This window comes from Selaginella moellendorffii, unplaced genomic scaffold (assembly GCF_000143415.4).
Source record: "Selaginella moellendorffii unplaced genomic scaffold, v1.0 SELMOscaffold_42, whole genome shotgun sequence".
Taxonomy (NCBI): domain Eukaryota; kingdom Viridiplantae; phylum Streptophyta; class Lycopodiopsida; order Selaginellales; family Selaginellaceae; genus Selaginella; species Selaginella moellendorffii.
In genome coordinates, this window is record NW_003314303.1 from 1175317 (window position 1) to 1199578 (window position 24262).

Consider the following 24262-nt stretch of genomic DNA (forward strand, 5'->3'; position numbering starts at 1 on the left):
GCGCGTTGCTTGTGGTTGATTCCAAATCTATCTCCTCGCTCCTCGCTACGATCGACGACGACAATGCATCTACATCCCGGAATTGACCGAAAGACCATTACGTTGGCGACGGATTAATCGATCCATCAATGGACGTTGCGGTTGAGGGATTTGCCGCGAGTGGGCATTTTTATGGAGTTTTCGTGCAGCCATAGCCAAGAGCATTGATTGCATGGTCTGGAAAAGGTGGTGGAGGTGGTAATGGTGACCATCCACCGACCTCTGTCCCCTTCGCAAATTCACATGACCAGCGAGTCTTTGTTTCGTGAGCTGGGGGAAAAGGCATATGCGGTGGCATATTCACGGGTTTTGCCCTTCTGTTCTGTCAACCTTTAAAGGTTTCCTCGCCCGTCTCTTTCATTCCATGTATGCCCAGGGAGTTATTTTAGAGGCACCTCAGCTCCACAAAATGCCACCTTTGGGCATTTTACTTTTGTCATTGTGGGTTTTGGTATTTCTTGTTTGGTGTTGTGGCAAAAGGGAGCAATGAATCAGGCCATGCGAACGAAGAGCTGGCTGGCGGTGTGTCATGTTGTGGCTGCCATGGACACGAGTACAGGGTTTGGATTCTAGGGGTTTTTGTTCTTGGCGTGCGTCAACTTCGCAAACTTGGAAACGAGAACTTTGGAGGATTTGATATTTAATATGGGTTTGGATAGGCGACCTTTTCCTCTTTCTCCCGTTCTTTCTTTCTCGCTGTGAGCAATGCAGCTTCCCCGTGCCAATCTTTTACATCTGTGGACCTACATAGAAAAGATCATAGAAAAGAAGAGGATCACGTAACTGTTTGGTCGAGATCATCAGATTTGTTTGCAAACGAGTTTTTCAAATTGTGGGGACGCTCCTTGGTTAAACAGTTGCATGCGCTGTCCAGGATCTTGTGGAAAATTTGGCACGAACTTGTGAAGTGTCCCTAGTGATAACTTCCTTTCGTAAAAATTTGGATGTTTTCGCATCAGCTTTGAGACCATTGTCTCATTGGGTAGTTTGATTATAGTCATTGGATCTTATCATCACAGCAACGCAATTTTCTTATAGAAACTCGAGAGTTTGACACTCGAGAAGTCGGTTTGAAATAGAAGTTTGCGTCCAGCGCTGCTCGAGGTGAGTTTGGACACTTCAAATCTCTTCTCAAGGTCAAAACCAAGCCACTTGATCAGAGAGCAGCCCTGTGTGAACTCCTTGATGATAGAGCAAAGCCGAGGAGCATTTTTCTTCGTCAATTGCTTGACTTACAGTGCTCTTAAGTTCTCCGTTTGCATCGGCCAGAAACTAGTTTTTCCAAATCCCATCAATGTTATATAAGCAGGACTGTACAATGCAGATAGAACCTTTGTTTGCTTACGTGATCACACCTTCTTTGATTTCCCTGACCTGAATTTCGCAATCTCTGCGCCAACTTTGTTCCGAACATTCTTGTAAAACCCCGGGTAAGGCTCGTATCCAAACACATCATGAAGCACCTGAAAAAAACCTGCCATGCGTGAGCAAAGTCTGTAGGAAATAAGCTCCTCTCACCTAGAGCAAGACGAAGAATGGTGCCATGAGCAGCGCTTGGACGAGATTATCCAAAAGAGCCGGCGCTCGACGCTGGATTGTTTCGCAAAGATCGTTAGAAAACCAACCATCGCTATGGACGCAAAATAGCTCACCTCAAACACTCCATGGCCGATGAACTGCGCAGTCCAGCAAAAAATCTGGCCACCAGCAGCAACCTGGCCAAAGCAAAACCGAAAAAAAGTTGGATGATCGAAGTCCCAGCGAGAAGAAAAAAAATTTAAATCCAATCTCAAAGAAACAATGGATCAACCAGAGAAGAAAAAAAACATAGAGACCAGGAAATCGATCGAAAGAAGCAAAGAAGAAGAACTTACCTTCCATCCAAGAGAAAATCCCATTTTTTGAGCTGCCGCATTGGCCCCAATCCAACACGCCAGGCACATCGCGGCCGCCAGCGATCCAGCGCGCTTATCTAGCGCCGTGTAGAAGAGCGCGTAGAATCCAGCAAACAGGAAGCTGTAGTTGATCACCATAAAATCCTGGAGCGGCAGCGTCCTGGCGGGCAGCGGCAAGGGCATCAGCGGCTTCGGCGACGCCAGCGCCATTAGAAGGAGCGCCGTGAAGAGGATCGGCCACACAAACACGACGTGGATGCCGACATTGATCCTGTTGCTGTGATAGGCGCCATAGAAGGCGAAATGCTTCTCCAGATCGAGGATCCCTCTCGCCATCGCTAGAGTTTTAGGGCTCTTGCAGAGATTTATACCCAAACGCTATCTGGCCGTACACGTGGCAGAATTAGGGTTCTAGCTATGGCCATGCATTCTCTCGCTTCTCCGCGCTCGATCTTCAACGCCGCCACTCCGGCGCCGAGGCAGCGGAGCTGCGCGCCGGCTGTGCGATGCATCGCCACAGCGAGCGCGTCCAGGAGCTACAAGATTACTGTTCTTCCGGGCGATGGGATCGGGCCGGAGATTATGAGCGTAGCGCTGGATGTGATGCGATCCATCGGGTCACAGGAAGGTAATGCTGTGGCTTTTCTTGAGGAAATGTGGGCGCCAGCATTGTGGTTCCAGGTATCAGCTTCCATTTTACCACGAAGCTCGTTGGAGGCGCTGCGATCGACGCTGCTGGAACACCGCTCCCGGAAGAAACTCTTGTGGCGTGCAAGGATTCGGATGCAGTGCTCCTTGCGGCTATAGGCGGGTAAGAATGAGAAAATTTTCTCTCCTCTTTCATCCTTTCCAGCCATAACGTTTTGCTATCTCTTGGGAGATTTGCAGGTATAAATGGGATAACAACGAGCCACATTTGAGGCCCGAGCGTGGACTTCTGGGACTCCGTGCTGGTCTCGGAGTTTTTGCCAATCTTCGGCCAGCTACTGTGTTCTCACAGGTAAAATCGCTGTTGATGGGATTCTTCTCTCACGATTCTTTGCAACTTTTGTGTCAAGTTGGTCGAAAGCTCCACTTTAAAACGCGAAGTAGCGGAGGGAGTGGATGTCATGGTTGTTCGAGAACTAACTGGCGGTAGAGCTCTTTCTTTCTTTCCTTTATATTCTTTGTTGCACTTACCTTCTACTTTGGATCGCGGCCAGGGATCTATTTTGGTGAGCCTAAAGGATTCGGCACCAACAAAAATGGCGATAGAACTGGCTTTAATACGGAAGTGTATTCGGCAACCGAGGTTCGTCTGTGAGTTTTGTTCTTCTGATGAGCTTGTTTTTTATAGATTGATCGCATAGCTCGCGTTGGTTTTGAGACTGCCCGTAAGAGAACTGGGAAGCTCTGCTCGGTCGACAAGGCTAACGTGCTGGAGGTAAACTTTCATGTTATTTGCCATGCGTAGCTCACTGGTGCATTTGGTGTAGGCGTCACAATTTTGGCGAGAGCGTGTCATAGAGATCGCGAAGGAGTATCCCGATGTGGAGCTCTCTCACATGTACGTCGACAATGCTGCAATGCAGCTTATTAGAAACCCGAAGCAGGTAATGCTCAAAGTTCTAGTTTTCAAGTCCTATGATCTTAATTGTTTTCATTTGCAGTTCGATACGATTGTGACAAACAACATATTTGGTGACATTCTTTCTGATGAAGCGTCTATGCTAACGGGTAGTATAGGCATGCTTCCATCAGCCAGCATTGGCCAATCGGTTTGTTTCCAAAAATTTAAGACTTCCTTATGTTAAGACAGAATTAAGTTTGTTGCAGGGGCCGGGTCTCTTTGAGCCAGTTCATGGATCAGCTCCAGATATTGCTGGCCAGGTACTTTCTCTCATTTTGCTAGAATTTCCAATTTACTTTCTCGCAGAACAAGGCCAATCCTTTAGCGCAAATTCTCAGCGTTGCCATGCTTCTCAAGTACGGCCTGGGCGAGAAAAAGGCCGCGGAACGCATTGAAGCAGCAGTCTTAGCAACACTGGACAGGGGGTTCCGAACGGGGGACATCGTGTCCGAGGGAAAGGTACGTCCTTCGTTGATCAAGCAAAACTCCTTATCATCTTTTCCTTCTCCTGCGTACACAGACACTCGTCGGATGCAAGCAAATGGGGGAGGAAGTTATGCGGGCACTGCAAGCGCCTGTAGCCGCCGGGCTATAGCCAAGAGTTCCAAATTTTGAGAGACTGGTAGCTATGATTCAGGTTTTGATTCTCAGGCAGGTATGATAAAACTCAAACTTCGTACTTATTTTTGTTATGGATGATCCACAAACAAGACAGCGAAAAGAATATCGAAGTGCTCACGCGGAGTAGTCGATATCGATGACTCCTGCGATTCTTCCGAATGCCTTCTGGGTATCAAAAGCTCCTGGACAGCAGCCATTACCAATACATTTGGTGGAGTAGAAGTGTCCACATGCGGCTTTAATGTTATAGATCCCTGGCGATGCCGCTGCAAACATAAAATCTGATGGAAGATCGCCGTTCTCGTAGCAGGCCTATTGCGAGACGAAAGAGAGAGGTCATCATCCTACTGGTATAGTGAAAAGTTCCAGTTATCTTCTTACACTCTTTCTGTTTGTGGTGCATAGCTGCGCTAAGAATTCCCAGGCTTGGCTCGAGGACTGCCATGAACACTACGGTGGCAATGGCAAGAGCAGCGAAGGCTTTGGCAGTAGAAGCCATCATGGAGGAAATGCAAATGCGACATGGAACTTGTCGAGAAACGCGTGCGTACGCATTGCGTATTTATACTCGACCAAGAAGCGCTAGACTACAGTAAAAATTCTCTTTCCAAAGAGACCGCAATGGTGCCATTTTTTTCTCTTGAAGCCTCTGAACTCCACGTCCCAGACTTTGCCATGCAAGCTCGCTACGTACCACGCCATTAAAGCCTGGTAAAGATTTCAAAGCTCTCACAATTGTGTATGGGTAAGAAGGCTGGAATCGAGAAAGAAATAACAAGATGTCAATCTTCTTGATAAATCCTTTTATTGTGATCATGGATCATTGTAGTTCTTCTTTAGGGCAGCGATAGTGCTTTGGAGCATATCTAGCATGCGTTGTAGTTGACACTGATAACTCCAACAGCTGGGTCTGCAATACGTGCAAATGCCTCTTGGGAGAGATCAAAGGCGCCTGGACAGCCCGGGCAAAGATCCACGATCTGCACTCGGATGGTGTCGCCATTCCTGCAGCCATTTCCAGTGCATCTCACGCAGAAAAAGGTCCCGCAAGCTGCGCCATTGTTGTAGACTGCCGGAGACGCCGCTGCGAACAGAAAATCTGCTGGGAGAGGATTAAACCCAAAGCAAGCCGACGCTGCACGAGAAGTTGATCGAGATTTTCACGAATGAGAGTTTAGAACTGCAAAGATCTTACGCTGGTATGGAGGTGTATAGAACGTAGCCCTGCTGGAAATTCCCTGGGCCATGCTTGGCACCACGAGTGCCAGGAGAAGTGCGGAGGCAATGACTAGAGCAGCAAATCCTTTGCTAGAAGCCATGATTCGTGTAGCAAGAGTGAGAATGCTTGTATTGAAAACTCAGACTTTATACTCAAGAGATCGCTGGGACGGGAATGCAAAGAGTGTTCTACTTTGAAGTTTCACAGCGGAGTTCCTGGACCACCAAAAACGACTCTGGGTGATTGACGTGGGATTTTCAACACGACTCATCTCAGTTTTCCTCACGGCTCATCTCAGTTTTCCTCAAGATCAGTTGTCCCGTTTTCTCGTTCTAGAGGCGTGTTCAAGTTTACGTAGAAAAGAGTTTTGCCGTTCTCTGAGTCACGAGCCATACGAAAGAAAGTCTATCCAATTCTAGACGATGAAGAGTTTGGGTGGCGAAGTTTCTTACATCTCCAAGGTGCCACGAGCCCTATGACTATCGAAGTCTATCCAATTGAATACGACGTGAAAGGCTCTTTTATAATCCATATGACACATATTCATAAGTTCTAGCGTTTAGTTTTTCAACGCTTCTTTCCAGAGAAATACGTACTTATTTGCAAACCCCCTTTTTTATCCAAATGCTTAGCACCTACGATAAGTAAGAGAGATTATAACATCACCAACATAGATTTCGATGTTGATGACACTGGCATCTGGGTTTGCAATTCTTGCAAATGCCTGCTGGGAGAGATCAAAGGCACCCGGGCAGCCCGGGCAAAGATCCACGATCTTCACGCGGATAACATTGCTGTTCCTGCAGCCATTGCTCGTGCATTTCACGCAGTAGTAGTGTCCGCAAGCGGCTCCATTGCTGTAAATAGATGGAGCCGCTGCTGCAAAGCTATAATCTGATGGAAGAGAACCATAGCCATAGCAAGTTGGTGTTGGTGGATCAGAGAAAAACATTTTTAGGTGTCACTGTGCATGATGAATTCGTGAAAGCTTAAGTTCTTACGCTTGTATTGGTTGTAGAAAGTGGCTTTGCTTGCGATTCCTAGGCTTGGCTCCGCAAATGCCAAGAGCAGCGTGGTGGCAATGAAGAAAGCAGCAAAGGGGCTTTGGTAGAAGCCATGGATGTGGATAATCGCGAAGTAGTGTTCGATGTTGAAAATAATCGTGAACGGGAAGATAATCGTCATGTGATGAAAGTTAAATTCTGCAATTCAAGGAAAGAGCTTATTTCAAAGCCCTAAAATTCTTGGCAAACGTTGAATACTTCATAATGAATTGAAAGTACATTGTATTCCAGGAGGGACACTCTAGTCATGGATTTATGGAACGAGTGTTCAAGAGACTGTTGATGTTGAAGCTTATCGTGAACGAGTGCTTGATGATGAAGATAATCCTCATGTGATTATATTATAGTTGAGGAATGAAAGTTCAAAACGATATCAAATTCTGGGATGCCAGAATAATTCAAGACTAAAACTTTGAAAGCCGTAAAATTCCATGTAACCTGTAAATTCATCAACACCAAACTTCAATAATGCGAGCAGAACCATTAGATTAAAAATAAATAAGCTGTAATTAAATGTAGTTATTAACTTTGTACAAAGATTTGTATGTATCTTGGCTCACATCGAAGCTCACTTCCACTTTCTTTCCACCACTCTTCTCGACCAAGGCCTTGTAGCTTCCAGTGTGAAACTTCCCTTCCTTGTCTGTGGAACCAGAGAGCTCCGTCTGCCACAGCCTCTTCCCAGCTTCATTCACAATGGCCATCCTGCCAGAATCCCCACAGCACCACTCCCTCCACTTCTGGATGAGCAAACGCTTCGCGCAGCACAGCCTCCAAGTCGTCCACTCGGACGTGCTCGTTGCTCGAAGACACGTCCAACAAGCCGCAAAGAATCACCCCCACGGGAATGTAGACATGGCCTTGGACGCAGATACCACTGACTGGAGCACCTTGTGTTGAGTATATACACTGTCTATGACATGAGCTTAAATAGCAGTAGTGCCACCTCACTGATCCAGGTGTAGGCTAGAGGTGTGTTTCTTGATCATGTCTATCTTTGTCCATTGTAACTTCTGCGTATCTCGTCATGGTATCAGAGTTGTAAGTTCTTGAGTAGGAAACAGAGTCCTGTCGTGGATATGAGAGAGTGATTGGATGTAGAGGGGATTCATGTCATTGAGATTAAGAGGGTATATGCTTTCTATGACATGGATCTTGATCATGTATATTTAGCTATGACAATATATTCAAGCTACATCATAGCTTCCACATATCTCTTCACCTTGCATGATCGAACTCTCAATTTTCTGGACGTGTTTCTGAGCTGAGGAGCTCATCTTCAACGTGGTAGTCATTGACGAAGAGCCAGACCGGTAGATCCAGAGCTTGAACATGTTGGCGTGAACCTCGTCACCCAGCCTGCTCTTGTAGAAATCCCTGTCCTTGTTCACGTTGTAGAACTGAAAGCAGAGCTCTCTGTACCACCTGATCACGTTCTAGAGGTTGCTCTAAGCCTGTCACCCTGGGAGCTTTTACGGACTCTTCCAAGATTCGGTCAGACTTTGGAGAACTTTGCCCACTCAGCAGAAGCATCTCCTCTTCTCCTCATAGTGTTAGCAGCATCTCCGACAGTTTTCAACAATCTCAGAGCTTGCAGGACCTTCTTCTGCTTGAGATGCACTGGAAACGGCTGCAGGGATGGGAACATCATCCGGGTGCAGATCGTGGATGTTTGGCCGTGCTGTCCAGGAGCCTTTGATCTCTCCCAAGAGGCATTTGCACGAATTGCAAACCCAGATGTTGGAGTTATCAGCCTCATCTACAACGGATGCTAAATGTCTCTGATATCCTTCTGATATCTCACTCGCACGTGCTTCCATGATCATACACAATAAAAGGATTTATCAAGAGGATTGGTGAATCAAAGGATCTCATTCTTGGCTGATCGATTCTAGCTTCCCTTCCCATATATTATTGCGAGAGCTTTGAAATGACCACAAATACGGATGTGGTATGTAACACTGTCATAAACATGCATGGCAAAGTCTGGTTGACGGTTTTGACAGTATGCAAATTTCCCTTGTTTTAAACCAATGCTTCTAAAATAATGGTTTTGAATTTCATATATTTCTTATGAACTTTTAAATTTTGCAAGAAAGCCTTTTAAATTTCTCAATGTAATTTGCACTTTCCCTTATCATATTGACATCGCTGTGGATTGTTGATCAACTTGCTTGACCAGCTGTCTCCTTGTGCCGCATCTTAGGGCTTGACTCTTAATCCAGGCCCGGGCCTCCATGACACTGAGTTGTCACCCTCAGCAAAGAATGCTCTTAGGGTGATTCTCTATCCAGAATTTCCAAGACGATGGCAATTCCCTTGCCACACCACACACCCAGCCTGAGCATGCAGGGACTTCCCGTCTGTAGATGTTAGTCCACTAGTGATGAGCAAAGCCAAGGTCCATAACTTTCTGTGATTGTGTGGGATTCAGCAATTAAGAACTCCCTGATTTGATGGCCACGCAACAGTGTCCTCTCAAGCGAGGCCAATTGTTTCTCTACAGCTCAACTATGGAGTCACATATGGGAACTCCTTCTGGTACACACACAGCATGTGACTTTGAGGTACTGTCTATGAAGCCATCATCATCTTACCCATTCAAAACCACTTACAAAGAGCTTTGCAAGCTCATTGAATTATGCCCCTTGAAGTTTTAATAAGAACTTCAAGAGGAAAGGAAGATCTCCATGCTTTCACGCTCACCTATAGTGTTTGTGATTGTGATGGAATGTCTATTGCCATTGTTCACATAGATTGTTAGTCCAAACAATTTGGAGAATGGCAATTCTTAATGCCTACCAGGTTTTCAACCAGATGGAGAAGTGTGTCTAACCTTGCTTCTTAGCCAGACGCTATTAGGCTGCTCTAAAATCTGCCACGTGGAACCTCTAACCAGGAGCTTTTATGCAAACTAACATAAAACAACATAAATTAACAGTTGGCCAAAACGAATATTTCTACATATGTCATAAGGATTATATGAAAACAAAGATAAGAGTCGTTCACGTCGTTTTCAATTGGATAGACTTCGATAATCTTATGGCCCGTGACGACTCCAAGTTTTCTAAAGTGAGATATAAGAAAACTTCGCACCCAAACTCTTCATCGTTTAGAATTGGATAGACTTTCATGATAATCGTATTGCTCGTGACTCAGAAAGCGGCAAACTCTTTTCTACGTAAACTTGAACACGCCTCTAGAACGGAGAAACGAGACAACTGATTTGAGGAAAAACGTGTTGAAAATCCCACGTCAATTACCCAGAGTCCTTTTTGGTGGCCCAGGAACTCCGCTGTGAAACTTCAAAGTACAACACTCGTTGCATTCCCGTCCCAGCGAGCTCTTGAGTATAAAGTCCGAGTTTTCAATACACTCGTCTCAAGCAGCTCCATATCTTCTTCAAACATTCTCGTTCTTGCTACACAAATCATGGCTTCTAGCAAAGGATTTGCTGCTCTAGTCATTGCCGCCGCGCTTCTCCTGGCACTCGTGGAGCCAAGTGTGGCCCAGGGAATTTCCAGCAGGGCTACGTTCTACACACCTCCATACCAGCGTAAGATCTTTGCAGTTCTAAACTCTCATTCGTGAAAATCTTCAACTTCTTGTGTTGCTTCTCGTGCAGCGTCCTCTTGCTTTGGGTTTGATCCTCTCCCAGCAGATTTTCTGTTCGCAGCGGCGTCTCCGGCAGTCTTCAACAATCGCGCAGCTTGTGGGACCTTTTTCTGCGTGAGATGCACTGGAAATGGCTGCAGGAATGGCAACACCATCCGAGTGCAGATCGTGGATCTTTGCCCGGGCTGTCCAGGTGCTTTTGATCTCTCCCAAGAGGCATTTGCACGTATTGCAGACCCAGCTGTTGGAGTTATCAGTGTCAACTACAACGCATGCTAGATATCTCTGATATCATGATCAGTAATCATACACAATAATTTATCAAGAGGATTGATGAATCGTTCTCGATTCTAGCCTTCTTACCCATACACAATCGTGAGAGCTTTGAAATCTTTTCCAAGCTTTAATGGCGTGGTATGTAGTGATCTTACATGGCAAAGTCTGGGACGTGGAGTTCGAGGCTTCAAGGGAAGAAATACTGAAAGATGTCGCACTGAAAGAAGCCACCTTGTGCCATCAAAGGTTGGGAGTCTGTCAAAACATTCTCCACGTCAGCCGAAGTCCAAGACCTTGACACAAAAGATCGGGAGCTTCACTGCAAATATGAAGGTGGCAATGCTGGAAGTGATTCCGGAAGAGAAAGAAGTTGCCTCAGCTGAGTATCAATGTTTGCAAGGTGTTCCTCAAACGTGAAGTGGTAGGTAACTTCAATGTCAGTGCTGTTGCAATGAAAACTTTCCATCTTGTGCAATGAAAGATCTTCGTTCAACTCAACAGTTTACAGGAAGGACTTGTAGTTGAGGATGCGACGACTTGTGGAGAATCTTGTGCATTCAGATAGTGGCCATGAGCATTGTAGAGTGTGGCCTTTGAATGTCCATTAGAGATGTCCTTAACAGGCTGTGGCTCGCCCATTAACTTGATTCGACCATTGGCAATTGTCGGATTGAGTCACGTTCTCTGCGAGAACGTGGTTGACAACTGCCAGGTTCTCCAGAACCTAGTTGCCAGCTGCCAATTCTGGAGAACCCTCTCATCCTCCAATAATGTTATTCCACGTGTCCATTAATGGTCTCGCCACAGCCCGTTAAAGCCGTTCCCGGGCACGGCCTTGCTCGTTCCCTCCAGAAGGCGCTTGCCGGGCTAACGCCCGGCTCGCCTGTTCTGGGCGGGAACGTGCTCGCCCTACCCAGGAACTGCCTCATCTTTCCAAGCTTCCAAATGGTGATGCCATTCACCTTCTTATGCCATCCGCATTCAAGGATTATGGAATCCTTCAGAGGTGTGGAGCCAAGCTGTTGGTAGTCCACCACCACAAAATCTGCCTATGAAGGGAGGCCAAATACTGAAAACCGAACGCCACTGGCAAATGCCTGTGGGAACCATAGTGTGATTAGCAAATGTCTTCAGGATTAAAGTGTGCTTTGAGATGTGAATATGTGATGCTTGGGCAGCTTCCATGGAGATGATGTTGCTGCTTTAACCAGAGTCGACGGGAGCGTCAAGGATGGGCAATCCATGGCTGAAGTCCACTAGTGCAAAGAATGTGCCAGGATCTGGAAAAACAGTTTTGTCAATCAGATGTACGAACAGGAAATCTGCTGGAAGAGGAAAGCAAGACGACGCTGCATGAGGAGCAACACAAGAAGTTGATCAAGATTTGATTGCGGATGAAAGTTTCTATATAAAGATCTTATGTAGTTATGGAGGTGTGTCGAATGTAGCCCTGCTGGAAATTCCCTGGGCCACGCTTGGCTCCACGAGTGCCAGGAAAAGCGCGGCGACAATGACTAGAGCAGCAAATCCTTTGCTAGAAGTCATGAGCGAGACTGTTTGAAGAAGAACTGGGGCTGCTTGAGACGAGTAACTCGAGTGTGCGAGGACTTTATACTCGAGAGACGTGTATTCTACTTTGAAGTTTCACAGCGGGCCACCAAAAACAACTCTGAGTAATGGACATGGGATTTCTAACACGACTTATCTCGTATGTCCTCAAGATCAGTTATCTCGTTTCTCCATTCTAGAGTCGTGTTCAAGTTTACGTAGAAAAGGGTTTTACCGTTCTCTGAGACACGAGCCGTAAGATTATCAAGTAAGTCTGTTCAATTGAAAACGATGAAGTGCTGGGCTCGTCACGAGCCACAATATTATCCAATTGAACACGACATGAAATCTTTGTTTTGTATTAAGGCTTATTCATATCATACTAGTGTTTAGTTTTTCAACATTGAAATACGTACTTACTTCGGCTTCTCATCACGTCCCAAATGCTTAGCACCTATGATAAGTAAGAGAGATTATAACATCACCAACATAGATTTCTTTTATCATTCTTACTGGTAGTAGTCGATGTTGATGACACCGGCATCTGGGTTTGCAATTCTTGCAAATGCCTGCTGGGAGAGATCAAAGGCACCTGGGCAGCCCGGGCAAAGATCCAGGATCTTCACGCGGATAACATTGCTGTTCCTGCAGCCATTGCTCGTGCATTTCACGCAGTAGTAGCGTCCGCAAGCGGCTCCATTGCTGTAAATAGATGGAGCCGCTGCTGCAAAGCTATAATCTGATGGAAGAGAACCATAGCCATAGCAAGCTGATGCTGGTGGATCAGAGAAAAACATTTTTAGTTGTTATTGTGCATGATGAATTCGTGAAAGCTTATTATAAGTTCTTACGCTTGTATTGGTTGTAGAAAGTGGCTTTGCTTGCGATTCCTAGGCTTGGCTCCGCCAAGAGCAGCGTGGTGGCAATGAAGAAAGCAGCAAAGGCTTTGGTAGAAGCCATGGATGTATGGAACAGGATAATCACGAACGAGTGTTTGATGTTGAAAATAATCGTGCGATGGGGAAGATAATCGTCATGTGATTAGATGTGTAAAAGTTAAATTCTGCAATTCAAGAAAAGATCTTATTTCAAAGCCCTTGGCAAACCTATCTCAAGTTGAATACTTCATAATGAATTGAAAGTAGAACGAGTGTTCAAGAGACTGTTTGATGTTGAAGCTTATCGTGAACGAGTGGTTGATGATGAAGATAATCCTCATGTGATTATATTATAGTTGAGGAATGAAAGTTCAAAACGATATCAAATTCTGCGATGCCAGAATAATTCAAGACTAGAACATGATGCTGGATGCGTATAGAATCTTATTGCTGGAAGAGCTTATTTGAAAGCCATAAAATTCCGTGTAACCTGTAAATTCATTAACACCAAACTTCAATAATGCGAGCAGAACCATTAGATTAAAAATAAATAAGCTGTAATTAAAGGTAGTTATTAGAATTTTTTTATTGTCAGGATTCGAACTTGTACAAAGATTTATTTGTATCTTGGCTCACAAAGCTCCCACTTTCTTTCCACCACTCTTCTCGACCAAGGCCTTGTAGCTTCCAGTGTGAAACTTCCCTTCCTTGTCTGTGAAGCCAGAGAGCTCCGTCTGCCACAGCCTCTTCCCAGCTTCATTCACAAGGTGGCCATCCTGCCAGAATCCCCACAGCACCACTCCCTCCACCGCTGGATGAGCAAACGCTTCGTGCAGCACAGCCTCCAAGTCGTCCGCTCGGACGTGCTCATTGCTCGAAGACACGTTCAGCAAGCCACAAAGAATTACCCCCACGGGAATGTAGACATGACCTTGGACTCAGATACCACTGACTGGAGCACCTTATGTTGTGTATATACACTCTCTATGACGTGAGCTTAAATAGCAGTAATGCCACCTCACTGATCCAGGTGTAGGCTAGAGGTGTGTTTCTTGATCATGTCTATCTTTGTCCATTGTAACTTCTGCATATCTCTTCATGGTATCAGAGTTGTAAGGTTTTGAGAGGGAAATAGAGTCCTGTCATGGATATGAGAGAATGATTGGATGCAGAGGGGATTCATGTCATTGAGATTAAGAGAGTGTTAAGTATATATGCTTTCTATGACATGAGCGTGGTGCCATCTCATGTACGCTAGATCTTGATCATGTATATTTAGCTATGACAATATATTCAAGCTATCCTTGTCCATCATAGCTTCCACATATCTCTTCACCTTGTGCGATTGAACTCTCAATTTGCTGGACGTGTCTCTGAGCTGAGGAGCTCACCTCTCGACCATCTTCAACGTGGTAGTCATTGACAAAGAGCCTGACCGGTGGATCCAGAGCTTGAACATGTTGCGTGAACCTCGTCACCCAGCCTGCTCTTGTAGAAATCCCTGTCGTTGTTCACGTCACAGTGTTGGAACTGAAGGCAGGGCTCTCTCTACCACCTGATCACGTTCTAGAGGTTGCTCTAAGCCTGTCACCCTGGAAGCTTTTATGGACTCTTCCAGGATTCAGACAGACTTGAGAATTTTGCCCACTCAGCAGAGGCATCTCCTCTTCTCCTCATAGTGTTAGCAGCATCTCCGACAGTCTTCAACAATCTCAGAGCTTCTTCTGCTTGAGATGCACTGGAAACGGCTGCAGGGATGGGAACACCATCCGAGTGCAGATCGTGGGTGCTGTCCAGGCGCCTTTGATCTCTCCCAAGAGGCATTTGCACGAATTGCAAACCCAGATGTTGGAGTTATCAGCATCATCTACAACTGATGCTAAATGTCTCTGATATCCTTCTGATATCTCACTCGCACGTGTTTCCATGATCATACACAATAAACGATCTATCAAGAGGATTGGTAAATCAAAGGATCTCATTTTTGGCTGATCGATTCTAGCTTCCCTTCCCACTTATAATTGCGAGAGCTTTGAAATGACCACGAATACGGATGTGGTATGTAACACTGTCATAAACATTTGAGAGTATGCAATTTTCCCTTGTTTTAAACCAATGCTTCTAAAATAATGGTTTTGATTTTCACATATTTCTTATGAATTTTTAGAAAGCCTTTTAAATTTCTCAATGTAACTTGCACTTGCCCTTATCATATTGACATCGCTGTGGATTGTTGATCGACTTGCTTCCAGCTGTCTCCTTGTGCCGCATCTTAGGGCTTGACTCTTAATCCAGGCCCGGGCCTCCATGGCACTGAGTTGTCACCCTCAGCACAGAATGCTCTTCGGGTGATTCACAGCAGACATCCAGAATTTCCAAGACGATGGCAATTCCCTTGCCACACCACACACCCAGCCTGAGCATGCAGGGACTTCCCGTCTGTAGATGTTAGTCCACTAGTGATGAGCAAAGCCAAGGTCCATAACTTTCTATGATTGTGTGGGATTCAGATGAAGCCATCATCATCTTACCCATACGAAGAGCTTTACAAGCTCATTGAATTATGCCCCTTGAAGTTTTAATATCCTTATGAAGTTTAAGAACTTCAAGAGGAAAGGAAGATCTCCATGCTTTCACGCTCACCTATAGTGTTTGTGATTGTGATGGAATGTCTACTGCCATTGTTCACATAGATTGTTAGTCCCAAACAACTTGGGGAATGGCAATTCTTAATGCCTACCAGGTTTTCAACCATGCTTCTTGGATATAATAAGCCAGACGTTATTAGGCTTTTGCAAATATGACAAATTCCATTTATGCAATTTTCACTTAATGGAAAATGGGGCTTAAACTTTTACAAACTAACATAAACCAACATAAATTAACAGTTGGCCAAAACGAATACTTCTACAGATGTCATAAGGATTATATGAAAACAAAGATAAGAGTCTTTCACGTCGTTTTCAAATGGATAGACTTCGATAATCTTGCCCGTGACAACTCCAAGTTTTCTAGAGTGAGATATACGAAAACTTCGCACCCAAACTCTTCATCGTTTAGAATTGGATAGACTTTCATGATAATCGTATTGCTCGTGACTCAGAGAGCGGCAAACTCTTTTATACGTAAACTTGAACACGCCTCTAGAACGGAGAATCGAGACAACTGATTTGAGGAAAAACGTGTTGAAAATCCCACGTCAATTACGCAGAGTCCTTTTTGGTGGCCCAGGAACTCCGCTGTGAAACTTCAAAGTAGAACAATCGTTGCATTCCCGTCCCAGCGAGCTCTTGAGTATAAAGTCCGAGTTTTCAATACACTCGTCTCAAGCAGCTCCATATCTTCTTCAAACATTCTCGTTCTTGCTACACAAATCATGGCTTCTAGCAAAGGATTTGCTGCTCTAGTCATTGCCGCCGTGCTTCTCCTGGCACTCGTGGAGCCAAGTGTGGCCCAGGGAATTTCCAGCAGGGCTACGTTCTACACACCTCCATACCAGCGTAAGCTTTTTGCAGTTCTAAACTCTCATTCGTGAAAATCTTCAACTTCTTGTGTTGCTTCTCGTGCAGCGTCCTCTTGCTTTGGGTTTGATCCTCTCCCAGCAGATTTTCTGTTCGCAGCGGCGTCTCCGGCAGTCTTCAACAATCGCGCAGCTTGTGGGACCTTTTTCTGCGTGAGATGCACTGGAAATGGCTGCAGGAATGGCAACACTATCCGAGTGCAGATTGTGGATCTTTGCCCGGGCTGTCCAGGTGCTTTTGATCTCTCCCAAGAGGCATTTGCACGGATTGCAGACCCAGCTGTTGGAGTTATCAGTGTCAACTACAACGCATGCTAAATATCTCTGATATCATGATCAGCAATCATACACAATAATTTATCAAGAGGATTGATGAATCGTTCTCGATTCTAGCCTTCTTACCCATACACAATCGTGAGAGCTTTGAAATCTTTTCCAAGCTTTAATGGCGTGGTATGTAGTGATCTTGCATGGCAAAGTCTTTCTGGAAGAGAAAGAAGTTGCCTCAGCTGAGTGTCAATGTTTGCAAGGTGTTCCTCAAACGTGAAGTGGTTGATAACTTCAATGTCAGTGCTGTTGCAATGAAAAGTTTCCATCTTGGGCAATGAAAAATCTTCGTTCAACTCAACAGTTTATGGGAAGGACTTGTAGTTGAGGATGTGACGACTTGTGAAGAATCTTGTGCATTCAGATAGTGGCCATGGGCATTATAGAGTGTGGCCTTTGAATGTCCATTGGAGATGTCCATCTTTCCAAGCTTCCAAATGGTGATGCCATTCACCTGCTTATGCCATCCGCATTCAAGGATTATGGAATCCTTCAAAGGTGTGGAGCCAAGCTGTTGGTAGTCCACCACCACAAAATCTGCCTATGAAAGGATGCCAAATACTGAAAACAGAACGCCACTAGCAAATACCTGTGGGAACCATAGTGTGATCGGTAAATGTCTTCAGGATTAATGTGTGCTCTAAGATGTGAATATGTGATGCTTGGACAACTTCCATGGAGAGCTTTAACCAGAGTCGACGGGAGCGTCAAGGATGGGCAATCCATGGCTGAAGTCCACTAGTGCAAAGAATGTGCCAGGATCTGGAAAAACAGTTTTGTCAATCAGACGTGCGAACAGGAAATCTGCTGGAAGAGGAAAAGCAAGACGACGCTGCATGAGGAGCAAGACAGGAAGTTGATCAAGATTTGATTACGGATGAGATGTTCTATACAAAGATATTATGCAGTTATGGAGGTGTGTCGAATGTAGCCCTGCTGGAAATTCCCTGGGCCACGCTTGGCTCCACGATTGCCAGGAAAAGCGCGGCGACAATGACTAGAGCAGCAAATCCTTTGCTAGAAGTCATGAGCGAGACTGTTTGAAGAAGAACTGGGGCTGCTTGAGACGAGTAACTCGAGTGTGCGAGGACTTTATACTCGAGAGACATGTATTCTACTTTGAAGTTTCACAGCGGGCCACCAAAAACAACTCTGAGTAATGGACGTGAGATTTCCAACACGACTTATCCTCAAGATCAGTTATCTCGTTTCTCCATTCTAGAGTCGTGTTCAAGTTTACGTAGAAAAGGGTTTTACCGTTCTCTGAGACACGAGCCGTAAGATTATCAAGTAAGTCAATTGAAAACGATGGCCACAATATTATCAAGTCTATCCAATTGAACACGACATGAAATCTTTGTTTTGCATTAAGGCTTATTCATATCATACGAGTGGTTAGTTTTTCAACATTGAAATACGTACTTACTTCGGCTTAAACCTTTCATCACGTCCCAAATGCTTAGCACCTATAATAGTTAAGAGATTATAGCATCACCAACAAAAGATTCCTTATCATTCTTACTGGTAGTAGTCGATGTTGATGACACCGGCACCTGGGTTTGCAATTCTTGCAAATGCCTGCTGGGAGAGATCAAAGGCACCTGGGCAGCCCGGGCAAAGATCCACGATCTTCACGCGGATAACATTGCTGTTCCTGCAGCCATTGCTCGTGCATTTCACGCAGTAGTAGCGTCCGCAAGCGGCTCCATTGCTGTAAATAGATGGAGCCGCTGCTGCAAAGCTATAATCTGATGGAAGAGAACCATAGCCATAGCAAGCTGATGCTGGTGGATCAGAGAAAAACATTTTTAGGTGTTACTGTGCATGATGAATTCGTGAAAGCTTAAGTTCTTACGCTTGTATTGGTTGTAGAAAGTGGCTTTGCTTGCGATTCCTAGGCTTGGCTCCGCAAATGCCAAGAGCAGCGTGGTGGCAATGAAGAAAGCAGCAAAGGCTTTGGTAGAAGCCATGGATGTATGGAACAGGATAATCACGAACGAGTGTTTGATGTTGAAAATAATTGTGAACGGGTGTTTGATGGGGAAGATAATCGTCATGTGATTATATATAGTCGAGGAATGAAAGTTCAAAACGATATCAAATTCTGCAATTCGTGGTGTGTGTGTGGTGTTCTATTTGGTAGCTATAATGCCATTAGATTAAAACAAATCAGCGGTAATTAATAGTTTTAAGCATAGTTATTACACTTCATATTGAATTGAAAGTACACTGTATTCCAGGAGAGACCTTCTAGCCATGGATGTATGGAACGAGTGTTTAAGAGAGTGTTTGGTGAAGATTATCGTGACGTCACGTGATTTTATTATAGTTGAGGAATGAAAGTTCAAAACGATATCAAACTCTGCGAAGCCAGAATAATTCATGAACATGATGCTGCTTGCGTATAGAATCTTATTGCTGGAAGAGCTTTGAAATAAGCGGTTTCCACGTAGATTGGCAAACCTGTAAATTCATCAATTTTAAAATCAGCACAAAATCAAAATTTAACAAATGCTTACCTGATAGACAGCAAAGCAGAAGGTGTTTAAGCATAGTTATTAGAGTTTTTGTATAAACTTTTATTTTTTATTGAATTTATCGAACTGCTCACAACTTTGCACTCCAAGGATTTGCGATCACAGGCGTAACTCTATGGTGTTTGTATCTTGGCTCACATCGAAGCTCACTTCCACTTTCTTTCCACCGCTCTTCTCGACCAAGGCCTTGTAGCTTCCAAAGTACCCGCGAAACGCAAACTTCCCTTCCTTGTCCGTGGAGCCAGAGAGCTCCGTCCGCCACTCTCCTCTCAGAGCTTCCAGCCTCTTCCCAGCCTCGTTCAGCGTCCCATCCACCTCCACAAGGTGGCCATCTGATCTACAGCACCCCTGCCAGAATCCCCACAGCACCACTCCCTCCACCGCCGGATGAGCAAACGCTTCGCGCAGCACAGCCTCCAAGTCGTCCGCTCGGACGTGCTCGTTGCTCGAACACACGTCCACCTCCGTGAGCCAGATTGGAAGTCCCAGCATCGCGAGCTCGTCCAGCGAGCCGCGAAGAATCGGCCCCACGGGAACGTCGACATGGCCTTGGACGCCGATACCACCGACTGGAGCACCTTGCGCGATCAAACTGTCGATTTGCTGGACGTATCTCCGAGCCGAGGAGTTCGCCTCTCGACCATCTTCGACGTGGTAGTCATTGACGAAGAGCCTGGCCAAGGGATCCAGACGATGGATTTGCTTGAACATGTTGGCGTGGACCTCGTCACCCAGCCTGCTCTTGTAGAAATCCCCGTGTAGCATCTCGTTGTTCACGTCGTAGTGCTGGAACTTGCCCCGGTATCGCGACACCAGCTTTTCTATGCGGCTCTCCACTGCTGCTTGGAGCTTCTCCTTGCTAAGTTTCTTCAACCAGCCTTGGACGCAGTGCTCCACCTCCCAGAACACGCAGTGGCCTCGGACAGGGAGCTTGTGATCGGCACAGAACTTGCAGAGCTCGTCCGCTTCTCTGAAGTTGAGCTTTCCCTGCTCGGGCTCTGTCCATCCCCACTTCATCTCGTTCTCAAACACCGTGTAGTTGAAAGTCTTGAGGAAGTAGTCCACGTACTTGGTGTTTTCCAGATTGATGCGGTTGATGCAAGCTCCCAGCGCGAAGCTCGAGGATATTTGCTTGACTTGTAGGCGTAGAGGAGTGCCAGACTTATCGCTTTTGATTCGAAGCACCACGTCGCGTTTCCTAACCTGTATCGAGAACAAAGAAATAAGATCTGAAAGCTTCCAGTTGAGTTTTCTAGTACCTGGTCAGCTTGCTTCTTCAGAGCGGCGTATTGATCGCTGCGATTCACTGAAAAAATCCGGAGGTTTGCCACCATGATATCAACACCTGCGTCAGGACCCTGAACGTAAACCATGACTTCCGAAGGCTTCTTCTCAAGCCGGAAAGAACCCGCTACTTCTGTCCAGGAGCTCGGGCTTGCATCTACTTCGCCACCGCTCATCCATTGCCCGTCCACGGAGAGAGCCACGTTTACTCTCGCAAGAGACTGGCTGCTTCCACCGATGCGCACCCAGGCACAGACTTGGTAAGGAAGGAAGAGCTGGATTCTCTCCGTGAGTTTTTGAGCAGGACCTTCCCATCCGAACTTCCTGTTTGTTGCAACGATGTAGTTTCCGCTAAACTCTGGGTGGAACTCCAGAGACAGCTTTGCGGACGGTGGAAGAATTTTCGGTGCACCAGTTGCAACACGAAGGGAGCATGATCCCATTGAAAACCAGCTCGACAGTCCCTTGTGGAGATCCGAGTTCTCTACAATATTGATGCCGAACATGGGATTCTGTAACAAGTTTTCACCAGTAAGAAACAGTTAAGTATTCTGATCACCTGGAAAGACGGCGGAGGGCTTGGCTCGGGTTTCTTTGCTGGACACACAGAGAATGAATCAACCAGAATATCAACACCAGGTGCCGGACCCTCAAGGAAAATCACAGCTCGTTTCGGCATGCTATGGATGGTAAAGCAGCCTTGCAAACTCGACCAGCTTTCGGCTGAAGCAGTTGTCCTAGGAAAGGACAACATAAGCACACCGAAACCCAACCAAGTTGCAAACATACCTTCCAATGGTCATGTATTGCTCTTGCATGTTGGACTTTTGAATGTACAGAGTCGCTAGAACTTCCGCTCGTGAAAGGCCTCCACGGATGCGAACAGTAGCCCTCACATCATACATGATGTTCGCAGACAAGCGTCCCGTTACGTCTTGCTCGATTCCGTGCCATGTCTGTGTTCGATTCGATGCTATTGCAAAGTGATCTCCTGTGCAGGGGGAGACATGAGGATCATCCAGTGTAAGTGTACACGATCTTGCAGACCACCCTTGCAAACCCCGAGAAAAGCAAGCATTCTTTATGACCGAATCACTGGGGGAAGTGTCGGGCACGTCCTGCATAAAAAACAATGTTTGAGCTCAAGAAATCTAAAAAGTAGCGCACCGAGTAATCCTGTTTCCCAGGCACTATGCCAGAACTTTGTGTGGTGATGCTCACGCTGTCGACTAAAATATCAATTCCAGCAGGCGGTCCTTCCAAGTACACCAAGACTTTGTCAAAACTTTCGTTTAGAAGCAGCGGTCCTTGTATTCTTGTCCAAGTGCCTCTTGAAGCTCTTGCTCTGCAATGGAAACTCAAACTTTGTCAGGGAAAAGATCAGAGCAATTACCTCCCAAGCTGCATATATTTCGTATCAGAATCCTTCTTTTCCAGTTTCGCGGTAGCAAGAACATCCGCTTCGGAAACTCCAGCCACACTGACGAACGCAAGAACTTCATACTTGATGCCTGGCTTAACCCGTTCACTGATATCCTGCTCAATCCCTTGCCACCCTTGCGTCCTCCCCGACACAACAGCCACAAACTCACCGCCGCGAGGCTGGATCCCTTGTAGCGCGTTCGGATCACAGAGCGAAACTTTGCATCCATACGAGGCCCTCCAGCCCTCTAATCCACTGTCGAAGTTTCCATTGATGATAATGTCCTCGTCCCTCATAGCTCCCGCAGCTCCTGCAGCTCCAGCACCTACAAAAGACAATTTTTTCAAGAACAGTCACGATGGTCTTGGATCTTACCTTCTGGCTGCCGCTTCAGCTTGGAAGCTAGAAAACTCCTCATGCCACCACAGCAATGGCGGATCTTGATTCGTCGCCGAGCACCAATTGGAGCCTGCAAAACCATGACCATCGACTCATCAGAGAAACTCACAAGAGGATGCAGCCAAAACTTCAGATGCAAACCAAGCATCGGAATCGAGAGACTTACCCGGCCAGCAACTCGCAAGAAGCCCTATGATGACGACACTGTGCTGCTTTGCTCTTGTTCTCGCATAGTGTAGTAAATGTTGGCTAGCGACACGTACGCTCCAGCCTCTCTCCTGTCAAACTCGAGAACTCGCTCGGCCGCTACCGCAGCCCTCTCCAGATCCCCATGAATCGCGCAGCAACTTAGCAGGATCCCCCACGCAGTAGCGTCCGCGGAGAACGGCATGCCCTCCACGAGATCCTGCGCGTTTCTCAGCTGTCCTGCCCGTCCCAGGATGTTGACAATGCAGCAGTAGTGGAAGAGCGAGTGATCCACGCCGTGATCATGGAGCATCCCTCTGAAGCAGCCGAGTCCTACGCTCAGCGTCCCGACGTGAGTGGACGCCACCAAGACGTTCCTCAGCGTTGGCTCGTCCGTGTCCACTCCCTGGAGAAGCATCCGCTGGAAGAACTGGAGAGCTCGTCTTGGATAGCTCCTGCTGCTGCTACCACTGGCGATGATCCGAGAGTGGGCATTTGCGGCAATGATCGAAGTCCATGACACCGCGCTTGGCTGTGGGAGACGCTCAAACAATGCCTCGGCTTGAGCCATATACCCGTTGTGGGCATACCCGGACAGCATCGTGTTCCAAGCGACCGTGTCTCTCACCGGCATTTGCTCGAACTGGGCTCTCGATTCCGCCACGAAGCCGCTGGCTGCGTAAGCGTAGATCATCGCAGTGCTCGCCACAACGTCCACCGAAGGCATTCGATCGAACATCGCCTTGGCTTCTTCCAGTCGCCGGCTCTCGGCAAGGAGCTGGAGCATCGACGTCCATATAACCACGCTTCCCTCTGGGATCTCGTCGAAGAACACCTTGGCTTCCTGGATTCGTTCCCGGCTGTGAGCGTAGGCCTGGAACAGCGCGGCCCACGAGAGAGAGTTGTGCTTGGGCATCTCGTCCAAGAACTTCTTGGCCTCTTCCACATCCCCGAGCTGGGCATACGCGGAGATCATCGAGTTCCACGAAGAACAGTCGCGCTCGATCATGGCGTCGAAGATCTTCTTCGCGCCAGCCACGTCTTCGACCTCTGCGTGAGCGGCTATCAGGGCGTTGCACGACACGATGCTGAATTCCGGCATGGATTGGATGATCTCCCGGAATTTCTCGTGATCCCCTATCTGGGCATATGCTAGAACCATCGTTGTCCACGAAACGATGTCCCTCTGGCTCATACTGTCGAAGATCTTTCTTGCTTCATCGATCCGCAAATGCGAGCTATAGCTCGAGATCATGATGTTCCACGACTTGACGTTCCACTCGGGCATCCTTTGGAACAACTGCTTCGTTCCACCCATATCCCCATTCTCGGCATTTGCTGTGAGCACGGCATTCCAGCAAGCCAAATCCCTCTGAGGCATCGTCTCGAAGAGATCACGCACAGAATCCATCTCGCCACTGTCGGCATAGGCGCTTATCATCGTAGTCCACGACACAATGTCCCTGAGATCAGCCATTCTCTCAAAAATCGCCCGGGCATCCTGGATCCTCCCGGCAAGCACATAGCTCTGGAGCATCACGTTCCAGGAGAAGACGTTGGGCTCCGGGATGGCCTCAAACACCCTCCGCGCATCATCCACGCTCCCACACTGCCCATACATTTGCACCACGACATTGGCCAGGAATCGGCTCCTGGCAAAGGCGCCGCTCGCGATCTTGGCATGGATTTCCCTCACCTCCTCAGCAGTGTCGCAAGATCGCACCAGTCTTGCGAGATCTTCCTTGAGGACCTGCTGCTGCTGCTGCCGGCGATCCAACCCGGCGACGCTGCAGCGCGATCTAAGCATCTATGTCCCGAAATA

At 46.7% G+C, this 24262-nt stretch overlaps 9 protein-coding genes across 9 annotated transcripts; 3 read left to right on the forward strand and 6 right to left on the reverse strand.

Annotated features, from left to right (window-relative positions):
• Positions 1–1053: 1053 nt before the first annotated feature.
• On the reverse strand, positions 1054–2279 carry LOC9635538 (uncharacterized endoplasmic reticulum membrane protein C16E8.02). Its single transcript, XM_024684660.1, has 4 exons — positions 1914–2279; positions 1692–1754; positions 1558–1629; positions 1054–1502 (listed from the first exon to the last, which is right to left on the reverse strand). Exons 1-3 carry the CDS (start codon positions 2268–2270, stop codon positions 1558–1560), a joined length of 492 nt encoding a protein of 163 aa, XP_024540428.1. The 5' UTR covers positions 2271–2279; the 3' UTR covers positions 1054–1502.
• Positions 2280–2312: 33 nt separating this feature from the next.
• On the forward strand, positions 2313–4801 carry LOC9636158 (3-isopropylmalate dehydrogenase). Its single transcript, XM_002979663.2, has 12 exons — positions 2313–2562; positions 2616–2745; positions 2823–2934; positions 2993–3068; positions 3137–3225; positions 3271–3357; positions 3410–3526; positions 3584–3691; positions 3750–3803; positions 3850–4002; positions 4064–4514; positions 4570–4801. The coding sequence occupies exons 1-11, from the start codon at positions 2352–2354 to the stop codon at positions 4136–4138; spliced, it is 1212 nt and encodes a 403-aa protein (XP_002979709.2). The 5' UTR covers positions 2313–2351; the 3' UTR covers positions 4139–4514; positions 4570–4801.
• Positions 4802–4932: 131 nt separating this feature from the next.
• Positions 4933–5548, reverse strand: LOC9635539 (EG45-like domain containing protein). Its single transcript, XM_002979797.1, has 2 exons — positions 5360–5548; positions 4933–5299 (listed from the first exon to the last, which is right to left on the reverse strand). The coding sequence occupies exons 1-2, from the start codon at positions 5481–5483 to the stop codon at positions 5031–5033; spliced, it is 393 nt and encodes a 130-aa protein (XP_002979843.1). The 5' UTR covers positions 5484–5548; the 3' UTR covers positions 4933–5030.
• Positions 5549–9848: 4300 nt separating this feature from the next.
• LOC9636159 (EG45-like domain containing protein) lies at positions 9849–10475 on the forward strand. The gene is made up of 2 exons (XM_002979664.2): positions 9849–10003; positions 10073–10475. The coding sequence occupies exons 1-2, from the start codon at positions 9880–9882 to the stop codon at positions 10339–10341; spliced, it is 393 nt and encodes a 130-aa protein (XP_002979710.1). The 5' UTR covers positions 9849–9879; the 3' UTR covers positions 10342–10475.
• Positions 10476–12395: 1920 nt separating this feature from the next.
• LOC9635540 (putative EG45-like domain containing protein 1) lies at positions 12396–12846 on the reverse strand. The gene is made up of 2 exons (XM_002979798.2): positions 12738–12846; positions 12396–12625 (listed from the first exon to the last, which is right to left on the reverse strand). The coding sequence occupies exons 1-2, from the start codon at positions 12844–12846 to the stop codon at positions 12396–12398; spliced, it is 339 nt and encodes a 112-aa protein (XP_002979844.2).
• A 3251-nt stretch (positions 12847–16097) lies between these two features.
• LOC9636161 (EG45-like domain containing protein) lies at positions 16098–16769 on the forward strand. The gene is made up of 2 exons (XM_002979665.2): positions 16098–16264; positions 16334–16769. Exons 1-2 carry the CDS (start codon positions 16141–16143, stop codon positions 16600–16602), a joined length of 393 nt encoding a protein of 130 aa, XP_002979711.1. The 5' UTR covers positions 16098–16140; the 3' UTR covers positions 16603–16769.
• A 527-nt stretch (positions 16770–17296) lies between these two features.
• Positions 17297–18417, reverse strand: LOC9635541 (EG45-like domain containing protein). The gene is made up of 2 exons (XM_002979800.2): positions 18165–18417; positions 17297–17373 (listed from the first exon to the last, which is right to left on the reverse strand). Exons 1-2 carry the CDS (start codon positions 18415–18417, stop codon positions 17297–17299), a joined length of 330 nt encoding a protein of 109 aa, XP_002979846.2.
• Positions 18418–19175: 758 nt separating this feature from the next.
• Positions 19176–22533, reverse strand: LOC9636162 (endo-1,4-beta-xylanase A). Its single transcript, XM_024684745.1, has 8 exons — positions 22421–22533; positions 22231–22324; positions 21826–22180; positions 21600–21777; positions 21222–21550; positions 20992–21169; positions 20408–20944; positions 19176–20351 (listed from the first exon to the last, which is right to left on the reverse strand). Exons 2-8 carry the CDS (start codon positions 22271–22273, stop codon positions 19248–19250), a joined length of 2724 nt encoding a protein of 907 aa, XP_024540513.1. The 5' UTR covers positions 22274–22324; positions 22421–22533; the 3' UTR covers positions 19176–19247.
• LOC112349747 (pentatricopeptide repeat-containing protein At4g02750-like) lies at positions 22445–24247 on the reverse strand. The gene has a single exon (XM_024684701.1). The coding sequence runs from the start codon at positions 24245–24247 to the stop codon at positions 22445–22447; it is 1803 nt and encodes a 600-aa protein (XP_024540469.1).
• Between the last annotated feature and the right edge of the window lie 15 nt (positions 24248–24262).